This window comes from Canis lupus, chromosome 7 (assembly GCF_003254725.2).
Source record: "Canis lupus dingo isolate Sandy chromosome 7, ASM325472v2, whole genome shotgun sequence".
Lineage (NCBI taxonomy): Eukaryota > Metazoa > Chordata > Mammalia > Carnivora > Canidae > Canis > Canis lupus.
In genome coordinates, this window is record NC_064249.1 from 12,051,002 (window position 1) to 12,065,455 (window position 14,454).

The 14,454-nt window shown below is 44.5% G+C and overlaps 1 protein-coding gene across 3 annotated transcripts in view; it reads right to left on the bottom strand.

Moving 5' to 3' along the window:
• The window catches only part of PTPN14 (protein tyrosine phosphatase non-receptor type 14), a 180,363-nt gene that overhangs the window by 47,662 nt on the left and 118,247 nt on the right, over positions 1-14,454 (bottom strand). For all 3 annotated transcript variants that reach the window (XM_025429920.3, XM_035718491.2, XM_025429921.3), the window contains exons 4-5: positions 9,251-9,348; positions 6,255-6,322 (exon numbers count right to left, since the gene is read on the bottom strand). In XM_025429920.3, the coding sequence (XP_025285705.2) occupies positions 6,255-6,322; positions 9,251-9,348 (166 nt within the window). The remainder of the gene's footprint in view (positions 1-6,254; positions 6,323-9,250; positions 9,349-14,454) is intronic.

Consider the following 14,454-nt stretch of genomic DNA (forward strand, 5'->3'; position numbering starts at 1 on the left):
TTAAGAGCTCTCTTCTCCAGAAGATGTTCCCGAGGAGCCTCACTTCATCGCCTCCCCCCGTCCCCCGTACTCCTTCAAATCAAAGGCTGTCCATGGTAGGACTGAGGGTCCACTGTGACTTCCATAACATGGCTCTCCACTGTAACTTAGGCTCTCTGCTTCTAACTAACATGCCTATTTCAAGGTATAGTTTGGGTCGCTGCTTAAATTCTTCAGGGCCCGGGGAATATCTCCTTTTTTCATTTACCCTCTTATTCCCTGTCTGACTCTCAGATTCACTTTAATTGAAATTGCTTTGTCAGTACTCACGTGGTTCTTTTTAAAGATTTATTTATTTTGAGAGAGAGAACAAGGGCAGAGGGGGAGAGGGAGAGAGAGAATCTTAAGCAGACTCCCTGCTGAGTGCGGAGCCCGACGTGGGGCTTGATTGATCCCAGGACCCGAAGATCATGACCTGAACTGAAATCAAGAGTCGGATACTCAATTAACTGAGCCACCCAGGTGCCCCAGTACTCTGCTACCTGAGGCCCAATACTCTTCTACCTGAAGGCAGAGAGGCTCATTCCAATGTTACTTGACAGAGCCTTGGAAGCAGAAGGGGCCACGTTGGCTAAAACTAGGGAGTTCTATAAGGTCACAGTGTGGACCTGACCAGCTGGTGTCTCAACTACCTGAATCCCAGGTCCCTGGGACCACTGGTGTGCTGGCTGCCACTGGATGCGAGCTAACTGCACACACTTCTTCCCAACACCCCTTCAATGACCGTGAGGGTCTATCAGGGATTGTTAAACAATCCCTGCTGTGTTACTAGCACAGCGCTGTCCGGGATGGAGAGATGGTCTGAAGGAGACTTCAAGACAGGGAGGACCAGAGCAACCAGTTTCTGAGACGCTGACAGACACGGCGATTCCAGAGTTCCCTGCATCCCTGGTGGTAGCCTGGGGAGGCTCAAGCCAAGGGCCAGATGCGTCGGACCTTGCCAGGTAGCAGCTTCCACGGCCCCTGCCCCAGGCAGGTAAATACTAAAGAGGATGCAGATGCACACCATTTCCTTCTGAGCTCCAGAGGGGAGTGGTCAGAAGGGGCTCTGAGCTGTGTGCCCCGGTGGGGCCCTCTTCAGCTCATCGTAGACACTGGGGGTGGGGAGCCTGGGGGCTGAAATTTTGCAGAGAACATCCCAAATACTGCATTGCCTTGATTCCAAAACACCATTTAGATAAAGATGGTCTCCAATTTAACAGTTTTCCCTGGATGAAGCACTAACCCCCAAAAAGGTGCACTTCCAAACTGCAAGAGACATCCCATCTGGAGGTACAAAAACCTGAAAAATCGGTTATCTCTGAAAGATGAAGACTGAGGGCGTGAACTATATGCTGGAAATTCTCTAGCTCTGCAGATGGTCACGAGAAACCTCAGAGAAGGTGGAGGGAATTCCTGGCAGCCCTTATTTTTCACGCATTCACTGATGAACTGGCTGTCTCCTGTCTAGCCATCCTACTCAGTGACTCGAGTCCTCGGGAGGAGAGCCGCTCAGTCCTACGTCGTCGGGGAACGCGCCCCTGGGTACCGCGCGGCCGTAATCACCCGGTACTAATTTTGAAAAGCTAATGAAAGGCGTGTGGCCAATGGAATAAAATAAAGACAGGTAAGTGAAGATCAAAAAGTGCTCCATTAAACCTCGGCTTCCGACTTTGAAAGAAGAAAAAGTCCAAAGGTGCCCCTCTGCTATTGTTCTCGATTCCAGCGCGTCCGCCTGCGTCTGGGCCTCCCGGAGGTATGCGCCCCGCCGCACAGGCCGCGAGCGGCCCCGCGTGAATGGCAACTAGCAGAGTGCAGGCCTGTACACAGCCGCACACCTGTGGAGTGCCCTGTGTACTTAACTTTGTTCTTTTCTCTGCTGCACAAATGCCATTTGACAAATTCGGTTGCTTTATAAGATCAAACGAGGCCATTCATCCCATCTTCCCTCCCCCACCAAAGGAATGCATTCTTCCCTTTGAAAGCTCTAGTGGAACCAAGCAGAAAGTTTACAACCTTCCGTGGCTCCCCACGGCCTGCTCAATTAGGTCAACACCTGGGCCTGGCATTCAGACCAGCCTTCGGCGTGACCCCGCCTTGCCTGCCAGACCGCCCCTCTCAAAGGTTGAAGGCATCTGGCAGATTCGTCTCTCCTAGCAGAACGCATGTGTGCCGCCTGACACACTCATGCTGACCCTTCCTGGTAGTCACCCGGGGCCCATCACAGCAAGAGAAATGCCACCCTGTTCTTCAGGGCCCGTCTCAGCTGCCGTTCCAGTGGCTTCCATACCCCACCACCACCACCATCACGCAGGAGGTAAGCCTTTGCTGCTTCTGCGCTGAGTGTGGCTCGAGCAGCCCTCACCACAGTCTGCCTATGGTCCCTCTTACACAGTTATCTGGATGCTTATCTAACCCCGTACCCACGTCAGCCTCCCTCTACTAAATTATAGGTGCCTAAGGGCGGCAGCTCTTCTCCACATCCCTTCTGGGCCTAGGACAGGGCTCTTAACACCACGCCAGCTTCTAAGCTCTCCAGACACAGGAAGTGATCCGCAAATGCCACTGACCTCAACTCCGTAAAGCAACGTCTGAGTGTCACATGATCAGAGGGGGGGTTCTCTAATCACGCAGAGCCAGTTAACCATTGTTTGTACCCTCTGGCTGTCCTCTGCTTACGTTACAAAATGCACGGAGTACGGCTGCCTGAAAAGCACAGTCTTCCGCACCCTTGTGCTTGCGTAACAGAGGTGGGACAGTCGTGTTGATAAGAGGACAATGATGGCCAGGACCAGGACAACTGACTAAACACTCACTGAGAATTTACCATATGGTATGTTACTTCACATGCATCCTCTCCTTTTGTCCTCATGACTGGAATGAGCTTGCTACACCCATTTTTAGATGAAAAAAAAAATGGGACACTTTGGTTAAATAAGTAATTTCAAACATAAATGAGGCCGAATAATGGTCCGAGTTCACACTGCTGGTAAGGGGCACTGCCAGGACATGAGCACAGAATACTTGGCTCCTGTAGCCTGAACCACCTGACCACAGGCTGCAGTATATCCAGGGTATGACATGGGATGGAATGACATGGCAAAAGCCAGGGAATGTGCACGACTCCAGTACACATGCTGACATCAGCTTGTACCACAGCCTCTTCAGGGCTGTCCAACAGGACTTGCTGCAGTGATGAAAACGTTCTATATCTGGGCTTTCCAGTACAGTAGTCACTAGCCACGTGTGGTTTCTGAACGTTTTCTTAAATTTTTATTTATTTTATTATTATTTATTTATTTTAACGATTTTATTTATTTATTCACGAGAGACACAGAGAGAGAGAGAGAGAGAGGCAGAGACCCAGGCAGAGCGAGAAGCAGGCTCCCCACAAGGAGCCCAATGTGGGACTTGATCCTAGATTCTGGGATCAGACCCTGAGCCAAAGGGATCAAACCGCTGAGCCACCCAGGGGCCCCTGAACATTTTTTTAAATGTAGCTAATGCAACTATGGGACTGAATTTTTAATTTTAACTCTGGTTAACTTAAATCTGAATGTAAGTAGTCACCTGTCCACGTAAGGAGCTACTATGCCAAAGAGGGAAGTTTGTTTTTATTTATTTTTTAAAGATTTATTTGAGAGAGAGAGAGCAGGGAGAGGGACAGAAGAAGAGGGAGAAGGGGGGAGAAATCTCAGACTCCCCACTGAGTGAGGAGCCTAAACTGGGGCTTGATCCCAGGACCCCGAGATCATGACCTGAGCCGAAACCAAGAGTTGGCTTTCCAACCAAGTGAGCCATCCAGGCAACTCCCTGAAGAGGGAACTTTTAGATCCAAGAATAACACATCCCTATTTGTCTGCCCATGGTGAGATTTCATGAGGTCTATGTCATTCAAGTATCTGATTTGCTCAGAGCCCAGTGGAGACACAGTCTTATTCTGAAAAAGGCATGATACACAAAATAACTCCTTTCTGGCCTTGACAGATAGCACTTGGACCTGCCAGAGCATTTTAATATCTACAAACTCATAAAAACTCTAAATAGTGCCCAAGCCTGGTCTCTGTCTGAAGTCTATGTGATTAAGACCTTTAAGGAGAGAAAGGGGGAAAAAATGTGGAAGATTATCATGCCAATTCATTGTCTCCATTGACACAAAAATGCACACTGTCTAAAATTCTAAGGTATGAGCTTTGCTTCCCTCCCACCAAGCACAATGGGAAACTTCCTGATGCTTGAGGTGAGCCTGTGAGGCTGTGGAGACATTGATTCAAGCCAGTTGACACCAAATCCTAGGAAGAACTTCTCTGCTAAATAATATGCTCATCTCTTTGAATGCAGGTTGATTTGCTGGGTAAAATTAACGAGGCATGAAAAACAAGAGCCCCATCAGATAACACTGCTGTTTTCTTGGAGGGAAGAACAAAGAGTTATTTATGCAAAACGGAGAGATCCTAACCTACAAGAATGAGGTAAATTTGTGACAATTTGAGTTCATCACACAGTGATAGGGATAATAGCTGTAGCCTTACTTATCCTAGTCTTTCAAAACTTGAACTTTTCTCACCACTCTACCCTTTCCCATATGCCACACCCAACTGGATGCTCATTTTACTTCCAAAATATCTCTTGCACTGCTTTCTTGTTTTTATTGCCACTCATTAACACCTAAATTTTCTCTTGGCCAAGAGCACCACGCAGATTCTCATCCGACCTGCTTTCACAAATGATCACGTTGCTTTAATCCAGCGGTTCTCGAAGCGTGGCATCTGCAAATGCAGACAGAGCCCATGTGTTCTCAGCCCTGAGATGTTTCATTTTATCTGCTGTCACTCCTGAGTGACAGCCAGACTCACCATTGACTCGTGCCACCCTGCCCCTGCTCTTTCTCTCCCTATCTAGATCATTCCTTGCTCCCTGGCTGCCTGTTGCCATCCTGCCCATCCTTTGAGATGCAGCTCACACTCCGTGAGTCTTTAAACCTTCCCTAACCCCCCACGCAGATGTGAGTTCTCCCCACATAAAATCCTGAGTGCACTTTATGACGCTTGGCTTTGCATTCTGATTTTGCAAACTTCCTATTTACTCAACTACTGTGCTGCCTCCCTGAGAACAAGCACCATTTCTTATATAACTTCATCCCCTGGGAATTATTACCCAGGTCAGTGCTTTGGGCAAAACCGTTGATAAAAAAAAATAAGTGGTGAATGATCAGGATTTCTAAAATCTGAGCCAGGATGTTGGAGCGGGTATAGCTTTTCAAACGTTTTAATCCCTCCTCATTACAACTCTTCTCATTTGCCCCAAAGCTACCAAAAAACAAACACACATTCCCCAGGGATTAAAATCTAGCCTCATTCCTAATTTAACCCAAGACTGGATATCTGACCTCACTGACTCATTCAATGAATTTTTATGAGGGTGGACTATATGCCAGACAATAGTGACAAGACAGAGAGGGTCCCTGCTTACGGACCACACAGCTGACGTCCTAGCAGACAATCAATCAGTACTGAACACATTTAGATACTGAAAGAGCTCTGAAGTATATGCACATAAACGGTGATTTAGAAGGAAATAGTTGATGGCTGGAGTGTATCATACAGGCGCTTAAAGAAAAGGAAGGCCTCTTTGAGGACATGACATTTGAATCAAGACCTCAATGTCAAGCCATAGAAAGATCTGGAGCAGAGCACTGAGGAAACCCAAGGACAAAGGCTCTGGGATAAGAGTTAAGCTGGATGTGTTCAGAAAGGAAGGAAGAGGGGGCACCTGGGTGGCTCAGTGTTTGAGCATCTGCCATCAGCTCAGGGCGTGATCCTGGGGTCCTGGGATCGAGTCCCGCATCAGGCTCCCTGCATGGAGCCTGCTTCTCCCTCTGCCTGTGTCTCTGCTTCTCTCTCTGTGTCTCTTATGAATAAATAAACAAAATCTTAAAAACAATTATAAATAAAGGAAGGAAGGAAGGAACAGCACCAGGGCTCTGGAGAGTAGTAGAACTGAGGGTTGCGTTGCGGAGGGGATGTCAGGGGACAGGGAAGTGTCTTGACGAGGGGGGAAGAGGCATGTTTACTTTTTCAGTGTTTTTCCAAAATATGTCCCTACTTCATAAATGCATGGACATGGACTTGCCTCCCCAGGGAATACGTGTTCGCAAAATCCTCTGAGATTTTCAGAGAAAAGAATTAAACATCCAAAGAAGGTAGAAAATTAATTAAGAAGGAAATTACACTTACCATAGGAAATAGCACATATTCTCTGAGGAAATCTTGAGAATCAAATTGATTGTAGTCTCCAAAATCAGCTGAGAAGAAAAGAGGGGGGAGTGGTAGTATTTATTATATGAAATTGAAGATGGAATAAAATAAGGGTAAAATCACTGCCACATTTATTATTCCTACTTCATCCTATTTCTGCACTATTAAGTGAAAACAATGCCACGATGTGTTTGATATTGTTAGCACTTTCCCTTAGCAATACTGTAAATATCAGCATGTGAGCACTGTTATACAATTTTCCAGAAAAAAAAAAAAAAACCCAGGGAAATTTGAAAGTGATCCCTAAGCTATTTTAAAAATTTAAAACAAACCTATACTTATGTTTTTGTTAAATACGCATCAACACATATCTTAAGAATATCTGCCAAGGGGACTTTTTAACTCAAGGTTAATTAAGAGAACTGAAGAGCCAAACCCATCTGCATCTTTTCATATATTTGCAGCTGGAAATTCCCCCTGTAAATCACCCTTGGCAAGCAACCTTGCAAATTTTTACACCTCCCAAACAAGTTCCCATATTGCAAGATGCCAGCAACTCTGTTTTGTCCTGTTTTCATCTCACAATGGTATGTCTGAGCACATGCAAAAAAGAATACCATGAGTCCATATCGTCAATCTATAAATGTCTTGCTTCTCATCCTGCTCGCTCTCAAGAAGAAAAAAATCATAACAGCATACAAATTTAATTTCATGTAAAAGATCTGGCATCTAATGGGAGACATGGAACACAAGAGTCCAGACAGAAGGCCAGCGAACAGACGCTGCTGAGAACACAAGGATGTACCTACTAACTCATCACATAACGAATGATTGCTTAGGGGAGGCATTCAAGACAGCAAAGGTCAGGTGCTCGGCCTACTTTCAAGTTTACTCATCAGTTATCATATTTTCTCACAACTTATAGCTCTGTGGCTGTGTCTTGCTAACTGCCCCAGAAGGGTTCTTGGGAAAATTATCTTACAAATATTATAGCTGGAGGAGTTTCCCTCACTCCGAATGGCTAGCTTTAAGGACCCAGTGAAAAGGGAAGCCAGGGTTAATTCACCAACTTCCTTTAGCCTGAAAGCTATCACCAGGGTCTTCCAATATCCAGGATTTCTGTAATAAACCTGCTGGCTGAAGAGTGAGAGGGATAAAAAAGAGGGTAATAAAGTGAACAGGAGAGAAAGCTTTTTGAAAGGAGAAAGATGTGATTGGCAGATGAGGGACATAGTGGATCTTCTCTTATTTCTATTAAAGGTATCTTCTTCCGTGTTTTTGAGGATCTTTCTGTTATAAATACTAATTGTTCTGTAACATTCTGGGCACTGTTCTTTCCCCTTTTAGTCTTCTTTTTTCTTTTTTATTTTTTTAAAAGAAGGGAAAGGGTTTGGAGTTTGGTTTATTTATTTATTTATTTTAATTTTTTATTTATTTATGATAGTCACAGAGAGAGAGAGAGAGAGAGAGAGAGAGGGGCAGAGACATAGGCAGAGGGAGAAGCAGGCTCCATGCACCGGGAGCCCGATGTGGGATTCGATCCCAGGTCTCCAGGATTGCACCCTGGGCCAAAGGCAGGCGCCAAACCGCTGCGCCACCCAGGCATCCCCCCCCTTTTAGTCTTTAAGTGGACAGGTGGATACAACATATTTTGTGTATTTTCATCCAGAAGGTAACAACAGCAGCTAACTACTGGGAATCGTGTGTCCAGCAAAAATTATTCAACTGCTAATATCCCAGGATGAAAAAGATCAAGGGAATGCTGCCTCTTTAGATATTACAGAGCCCAAAAAAGGTTCAACATCAGTTCAGAGTCGGGGATGGGAAGTTCAGCTCACAGCTTCTCCAACAACAGTCCACACAGTAAGGACCCGGCGGCTGGGATTCCATTTGGATGGGAACTGACTTTAAGGAAGAAGGACTGCAAAGGACACGAGTTTCTTTTTAAAAATTACATTTTGGGCAGCCCCGGTGGCACAGCGGTTTAGCGCTGCCTGCAGCCCGGGGTGTGATCCTGGAGACCTGGGATCGAGTCCCACATCGGGCTTCCTGCGGGGAGCCTGCTTCTCCCTCTGCCTGTGCCTCTGCCTCTCTCTTCACCCTCTCTGAATGAATAAATAAATAAATCTTTTAAAAAAAATTACATTTTGATCTTTTCATTGTGACTAAAGGCAATTAAGTCACCACTCACTAAAGAGTAATGTATAAATCTGTGTAAGGATCATGTAATATATGTTACATAAAAATATGTAAAAGTATATGTAACAATTTAGAAAGAAAAAAAATAACTGTCCAATAAATCTAGGTAGGACAGGTTGAAAGGTAAATGCATTCCACTATGTGTGTGTTGCTTTATATTATAATCGTGCATTTTGTTTTATTTAATTTTTTAAGTAGGCTCCGTGCCCAGCATGGGGCTCAACCCAGGGCTCCAACTCATGACTCAGATCAAGACCTGAGCTGATATCAAGAGTCAGGCTCTTAAGCAACTGAGCCACCCTAGCGCCCCCTACAATTGTGCACTTTAAATCTCCCTTTAACTGTGTGAGAATAAATTATACTACAATGTTTAAAGCTATCACACTTGAAACTGATGGGAAAGTCAAAGAGTCATAACACGAAGCCACAAAATATGACCACAATGGGTAGTGGAATCATTCTGAGAAAATGTTCCACAAACCCTGCATGTAGCTTTAATTAAAGGCAGGATGAAAGCTGCTATTTCTTCAAATAAAACTAAAATGATACAAGCATGAATGATTTGCAAACAGCTTTGAGAAATCCACCAGCCTGCCACCAGAAATCACTATTTCTGTTGTTTTTTCTATTTCTGTACTTTTAACATATCTTGAAATGGAAAGTGAGAGTTACTAAGAGATCATTTAAGTAAATTCAGTTTTTCCCTGTGAGAGGCCAGCAACACTGCAGTCGAAGAGAAAAATGGGATTTCACATGCTGGCCATCACGCTCCTTACCTTGCACAGCCAAGCCGGCCAGCCGGATCACCTGTTCCAACGTACACCGCAACCGGCCTTCAAGCACGTCTTTTTTGACTTGCAGGTAATACTGATATCTGTTCATGGGAAGAGAGGAACAAATAACCTTAAAAACACACACTTGAAATATGTTCCCACAGGATCAATGTTTCTAGATGTAAAACTCTGTATACACAGCAGGACATACAGGCAATGCTGAGAAAGGTCAGTCCTGTAAAAGATGGAATGTGCCCTCTGCCTGTGTTTATCTCTGTGTGATGTGGCAGGTGCCACATCCTGTGCATTCTCAGTTTGAGAGCATTCATCAAATCATCTCATTGTAGGTCAGCAGGATGAATTACTTGATAAGGACCAGTTCTTCATAACAGAGACCGGGAAGGAAAATGCTCTTGCACACCTGGACACCCACGGCAGCATAGCTGCCAAACCTACATCCAACAGTGATGCATTCCTAAAAAAATTATGGAAACATGCCATTTTTTAAGCTCAACAGTTTGGTGGGGTGGATCACAAACAGGCCACATAGTTTGGCATTCTGCTAGTGGATGGGATAAAGTTTTTCAGAGCCAGGCTCACCCGACAGGTCTGTGCCTCACAAAAACCCAACCTGAAGAACATTCCCAAACCAGCCAAGTACAGGTAAATAGAGTGTGCCCATGTGCAACATCAAACATCAGAGTGGACCACTGTCCTCAGAGGTCAATACAGTGCATTGTTTCCTTGCCAACAAAACTGTACTTAGAATTACCTAAACATTTATGGGCAGCCCAAGTGGCTCAGCGGTTTAGTGCCGCCTTCAGCCCAGAGCGTGATCCCGGAGACCCGGGATCGAGTCCCACATCGGGCTCCCTGCATGGAGCCTGCTTCTCCCTCTGCCTGTGTCTCTGTCTCTCTCCCTCTCTCTGTGTCTCTCATGAATAAATAAATAAAATCTTAAAAAAAAAAAAAAAGAATTACCTAAGCATTTAGAAATCTCCTCATCCCCAAACGTTTCTTCCTAGGACTCTCCCCTTCCCTTGACCATACGCTGAAAAACACAGTCACCTCTATAACAGACTTTTCCTAGCCTTAATTCTTAGCAAATGCTAACAACCTTTCTGCTCTGGGTAACTGTAACACTCTACTTTTTCTAAATTTGGACATGTCAATCCAGGGAGCTCAAGAGTGATCCAAAGCTCAACTCTTTTAAAGAGAGGCAACCAGCACTGAGAGCTAATTATTGTTGTCTCTACCTTGGCATCATGAATATCATTACATAGCAATCCGATGCCTATTTGAGGGAAGGTCTTGGGTTTTCTGCCTCCTTCCAAAGAGTCTCTATTTCCTGTCTCCTCTTGGGTCTACTGGATGGGGTACAGACAACCATGTCAGTCTCTGGTGGGAAAAACCTATTCTCCAGTCACAAGGACCAACATTGAGTTATTTGAAAATCCTTTTTAGTAAAACCTAGTAGGTAATAGAAAAACAACATGTTCTTCCTACTACCATCCTACCTGTCCCCTAAAATTATTCATAATTATTTTATAGGCTCCACTACTGGATCAGTCATTGTACTTCCATCCTGGTTCAGGTTTTACTGAGCTTTCTACCAGGATGAACTAAGGGTGCATCAGATTATACTGTTAGATGTGAATCTGTTATTTATGGCTGTAAAACCCGAGCTCCACTACTGATTAAATCAAGTAATATATACAATAAGTATCTACGTTGATTTTCAGAGACAAGTCCTTGGTATGTGTAGAAAAGCTCTGTGCCCACTCCTGCTCTGAGACTAGCAGACACGGCTCCATTTCACCTAGTTATTATATCCTTAGCTGGTTAGGGGCATCATGGATTCTAAGTCCTTATATATAAGAACATATGGTTAAAAGTCCTTTGCTGGTTAAATAAAGTAGCAGTGCTGCTGTTTCTGAAAGTGCACAAACAGTAAGGAGGAAATACTAGGTGGGATACTTTTTTTTTTCTTTTTAAGATTTTATTTATTTATTCACGAGAGACAGAGAGACAGAGAGAGAGAGAAGGGCGGGGGAGGGGGGGAGTGTGTGCAGAGACACAGGCAGGCTCCATGCAGGGAGCCTGACATGGGACTCGATCCCGGGACTCCAGGATCATGCCCTGGGCCAAAGGCAGGTGCTAAACCGCTGAGCCACCCAGGGATTCCCTAGTAGGATACTTTTAAGGACCTTGTGAAACGGAAGGCGCTGCCTGTGGGGGGGATGGTGGGGAGGTAGTTTTGGGCAATCATCTGCCATGAAAGTTAAAGCAAAAGTCATAACCTGTCTATTTGTTATGCATAGCAGAGAATCAGAGTAAAGCAACACATGTTGAAGCAGTAATTAAAGAAATACCAAGAGTAAACCAAAAGAGCAAAGGCTAAGAGATCTGGTTTGCTGTGGTTAAAATATGCCACATGTTATCTTCTGATTCTCTTTCTTCACCTGTTCACTCAAGTCCCCAAGCTCAGGTACATTCAAGTTTATTTTCAAATGTTTCGCCCCAGGTGAGTCAACACTACAGAAGCGCGGTCCTGCACACTCCTATGATACAAGAGCCTACTGTTTGTCTGTCTGCTTCTCTCCCATTCTAAGCTGTGCACAGGGTCAGTGTTGAGGATCCCAGGTTCCAACAGAAATGGTTTACGTTAGTGCCTTTGCTTCAAGGAATATGCACCCGGCCAACTGGGAGCAAAGCTCGGGTTTTACAGCCTTAAATAACAGATTCACATCTAACAGTATAATCTGATGCACCCTCTTAGTTCATCCTGGGAGAAAGCTCAGTAAAACCTGAACCAGGATGGAAAACCTGGGCTTCAGAAGCTTACTTCCTTTTCCATGGGGCACAGCACGTTTCCTGTCTGTTCCCTTCCCTCAGGGTTCCTCCTCAGCACCGTCAGCCAAGTTCTTCCCTGTTCCCCAGCCTGACTCTCCGTTTTCCTCCAGCATCTGTCTTGCGCCTCTGGGCCAATTCTCAAGGAAACAGGAAAAGCTCCACTCAGTTGTGTAAGGTCACTTTCCCTTCAAGAGGCTGGGACCTGCCCGTGGTCCCAGGCTGGGACCTGCTCTTTCATGCTTCTAACCTAGCCAGTTCTTAGGCAGGAGATCACCTCCTTGTGGACACCGAGGCGGGCCAGGGGGTCCTAGGTCAGCAAAAGATCCTCTCGAGTGACAAGAGTACACTGTGAACTTTGAAGAGGAGCCACCTAGAATCTGAAGACCATACTTCTGAAAGTGGGAGAAGAAGAAGAAAAGAAGGATGAGGAAGTGTTACCTCATCTTATTGCCAGACGATCCTGCTGCGACTTTCTTCAGAAAAGGTAAAGGATATTAAAACCAAACAAACAAAACAACCAAACAACAAAAACAAATGCCATCCCCCGCCCCCCACAATTTCGGTATAGGAAAGAATCTTAAGTTTACTGAAGAAATGTGCAATGGGATTCTCAAAAAAGAAAAACAGAACAAACCAGAACACACAATTTCAGGGTAGGAAAAAGTGGTAAAGGTCACCTACCCTTCCTAATCTACAATACCAAATCTCTTCTATATGCCATCCACTCCTTTCAATCTTGAGTGTTTTTTTTTTTTAATTTAATTTAGATAAGGGGGAAGGGGCAGAAGGAGAGGGAGAAGGAGAGAGACAATCCTCAAGCAGACTCCCAACTGAGCGGGGAACCCATCAATCCCAGGAGCCCAAGATCATGACCTGAGCTAAAATCAAGAGTTGGCTGCTTAAATGACTGCACCACCCAGACACCACCCCATCCTGAGCAGTTCTGACTTATTTTCTGCTCTCCAAGCCCAGGAGAAACATGGATATCCACATTTATTAAGTACTCCTGTATGCAGATGTTGGGTAGATGCGGAGGGACACCCTGGTGAGGTTTACGACTGTCTCTGCCTTACAGGGATGCTCATCTTCTCTTGAACCACTGATGTCATGGATCTCTCTAATGTGCTATGAAGGGCTTGATTTCCAAGAACCAAAGAGAAAAGCATTTTAAAAGGTGTTACCCTAGCATTATCTGCCATACCTAGAGCCTTTGATGGGCTGACACTTCTGGGAATATAATCCGCAGGATCCAGCAAAACAATAGTGGTAGTTTTCTTATCCTCCTGGTCCCAATTTCATCTATAGCTAACACTTCTATAACATACGGGAAGTTCTAGAACAGATCCACTCCATTCTAGGCAACAGTGTGTCCCAGCCCACTAGCAAAGAACACCAGGATTGTTCCTGGTCATCAGGTTAGACATAGGCTCCTACGGGATACAAGACTGAGGAGCTGTTGAATGCATAACTCTTTCCCGGAAGCCACTCAGACTATGAGAGAATCTGAACAGCGTTAATGATACACTGCTATTCCCACGTGAGATTGTGGAGATTATGATGTGAGATTGCAGAAATGAGAACGAAATCTGGACCATTTTGGAAATTGGTACATTTTGGCTCAAAAGCCATTTTTGTAAAGTATAATAATTCTATCCTATATGAAGACTAAATTAGAGAATATGAGTTGAAATTCTATTTCTAGAATGTTTGGGTTTTGCTTATTTTTGATTAGAGATTCAATTCTAACGGCAGTAAAATATAACAGTGAATCCTATTTTGGAAACATGCAATTTCACGGAAGTATACTCCACCCTGTCATAGCTCTGGGTGGAGGAGGAAAAAAAAAACACACCAATCTTCATGCCAGGAAAGTAAGTATTTGCCAACTTTCCAAAGGGATCCTCTTTGAAAACCCAAGCTCACAAGGAAAACTTTTTAATATTTTTCATATTCAAAGACCCTGGAAATAGTCCATCTGACTGCTGGGGTCCAATGAACAGTTTTAGGTTAGGATTCTACTCTCCCTCTAAGAACTGGTAAATATAACTATGCTTGTTGAATAAAGGTAAAATGTCTATTCTCAAAGTGTTCTGTTTTGTTTTTAATTCATAGAGATTAAAATTCAGGTTTCTCTAGGGAAAACAGAAAAGCTTCCTGATAGTGCTATTAAATATTATTAACTGGAAACTGATAGATAATATGAACCAGTTGTTGGATGTCTCATCTATCTGGGATAGTTCCCCTTCAATCTTGAGAAAACAAGTGACTTCTCCATGTTCTTTCCTCCTCTTAAGAATTCTGAAAAGGAAGTTTTAAAAAATGCCAGACCGGGTCAAATCAATGGAGTATTCAGT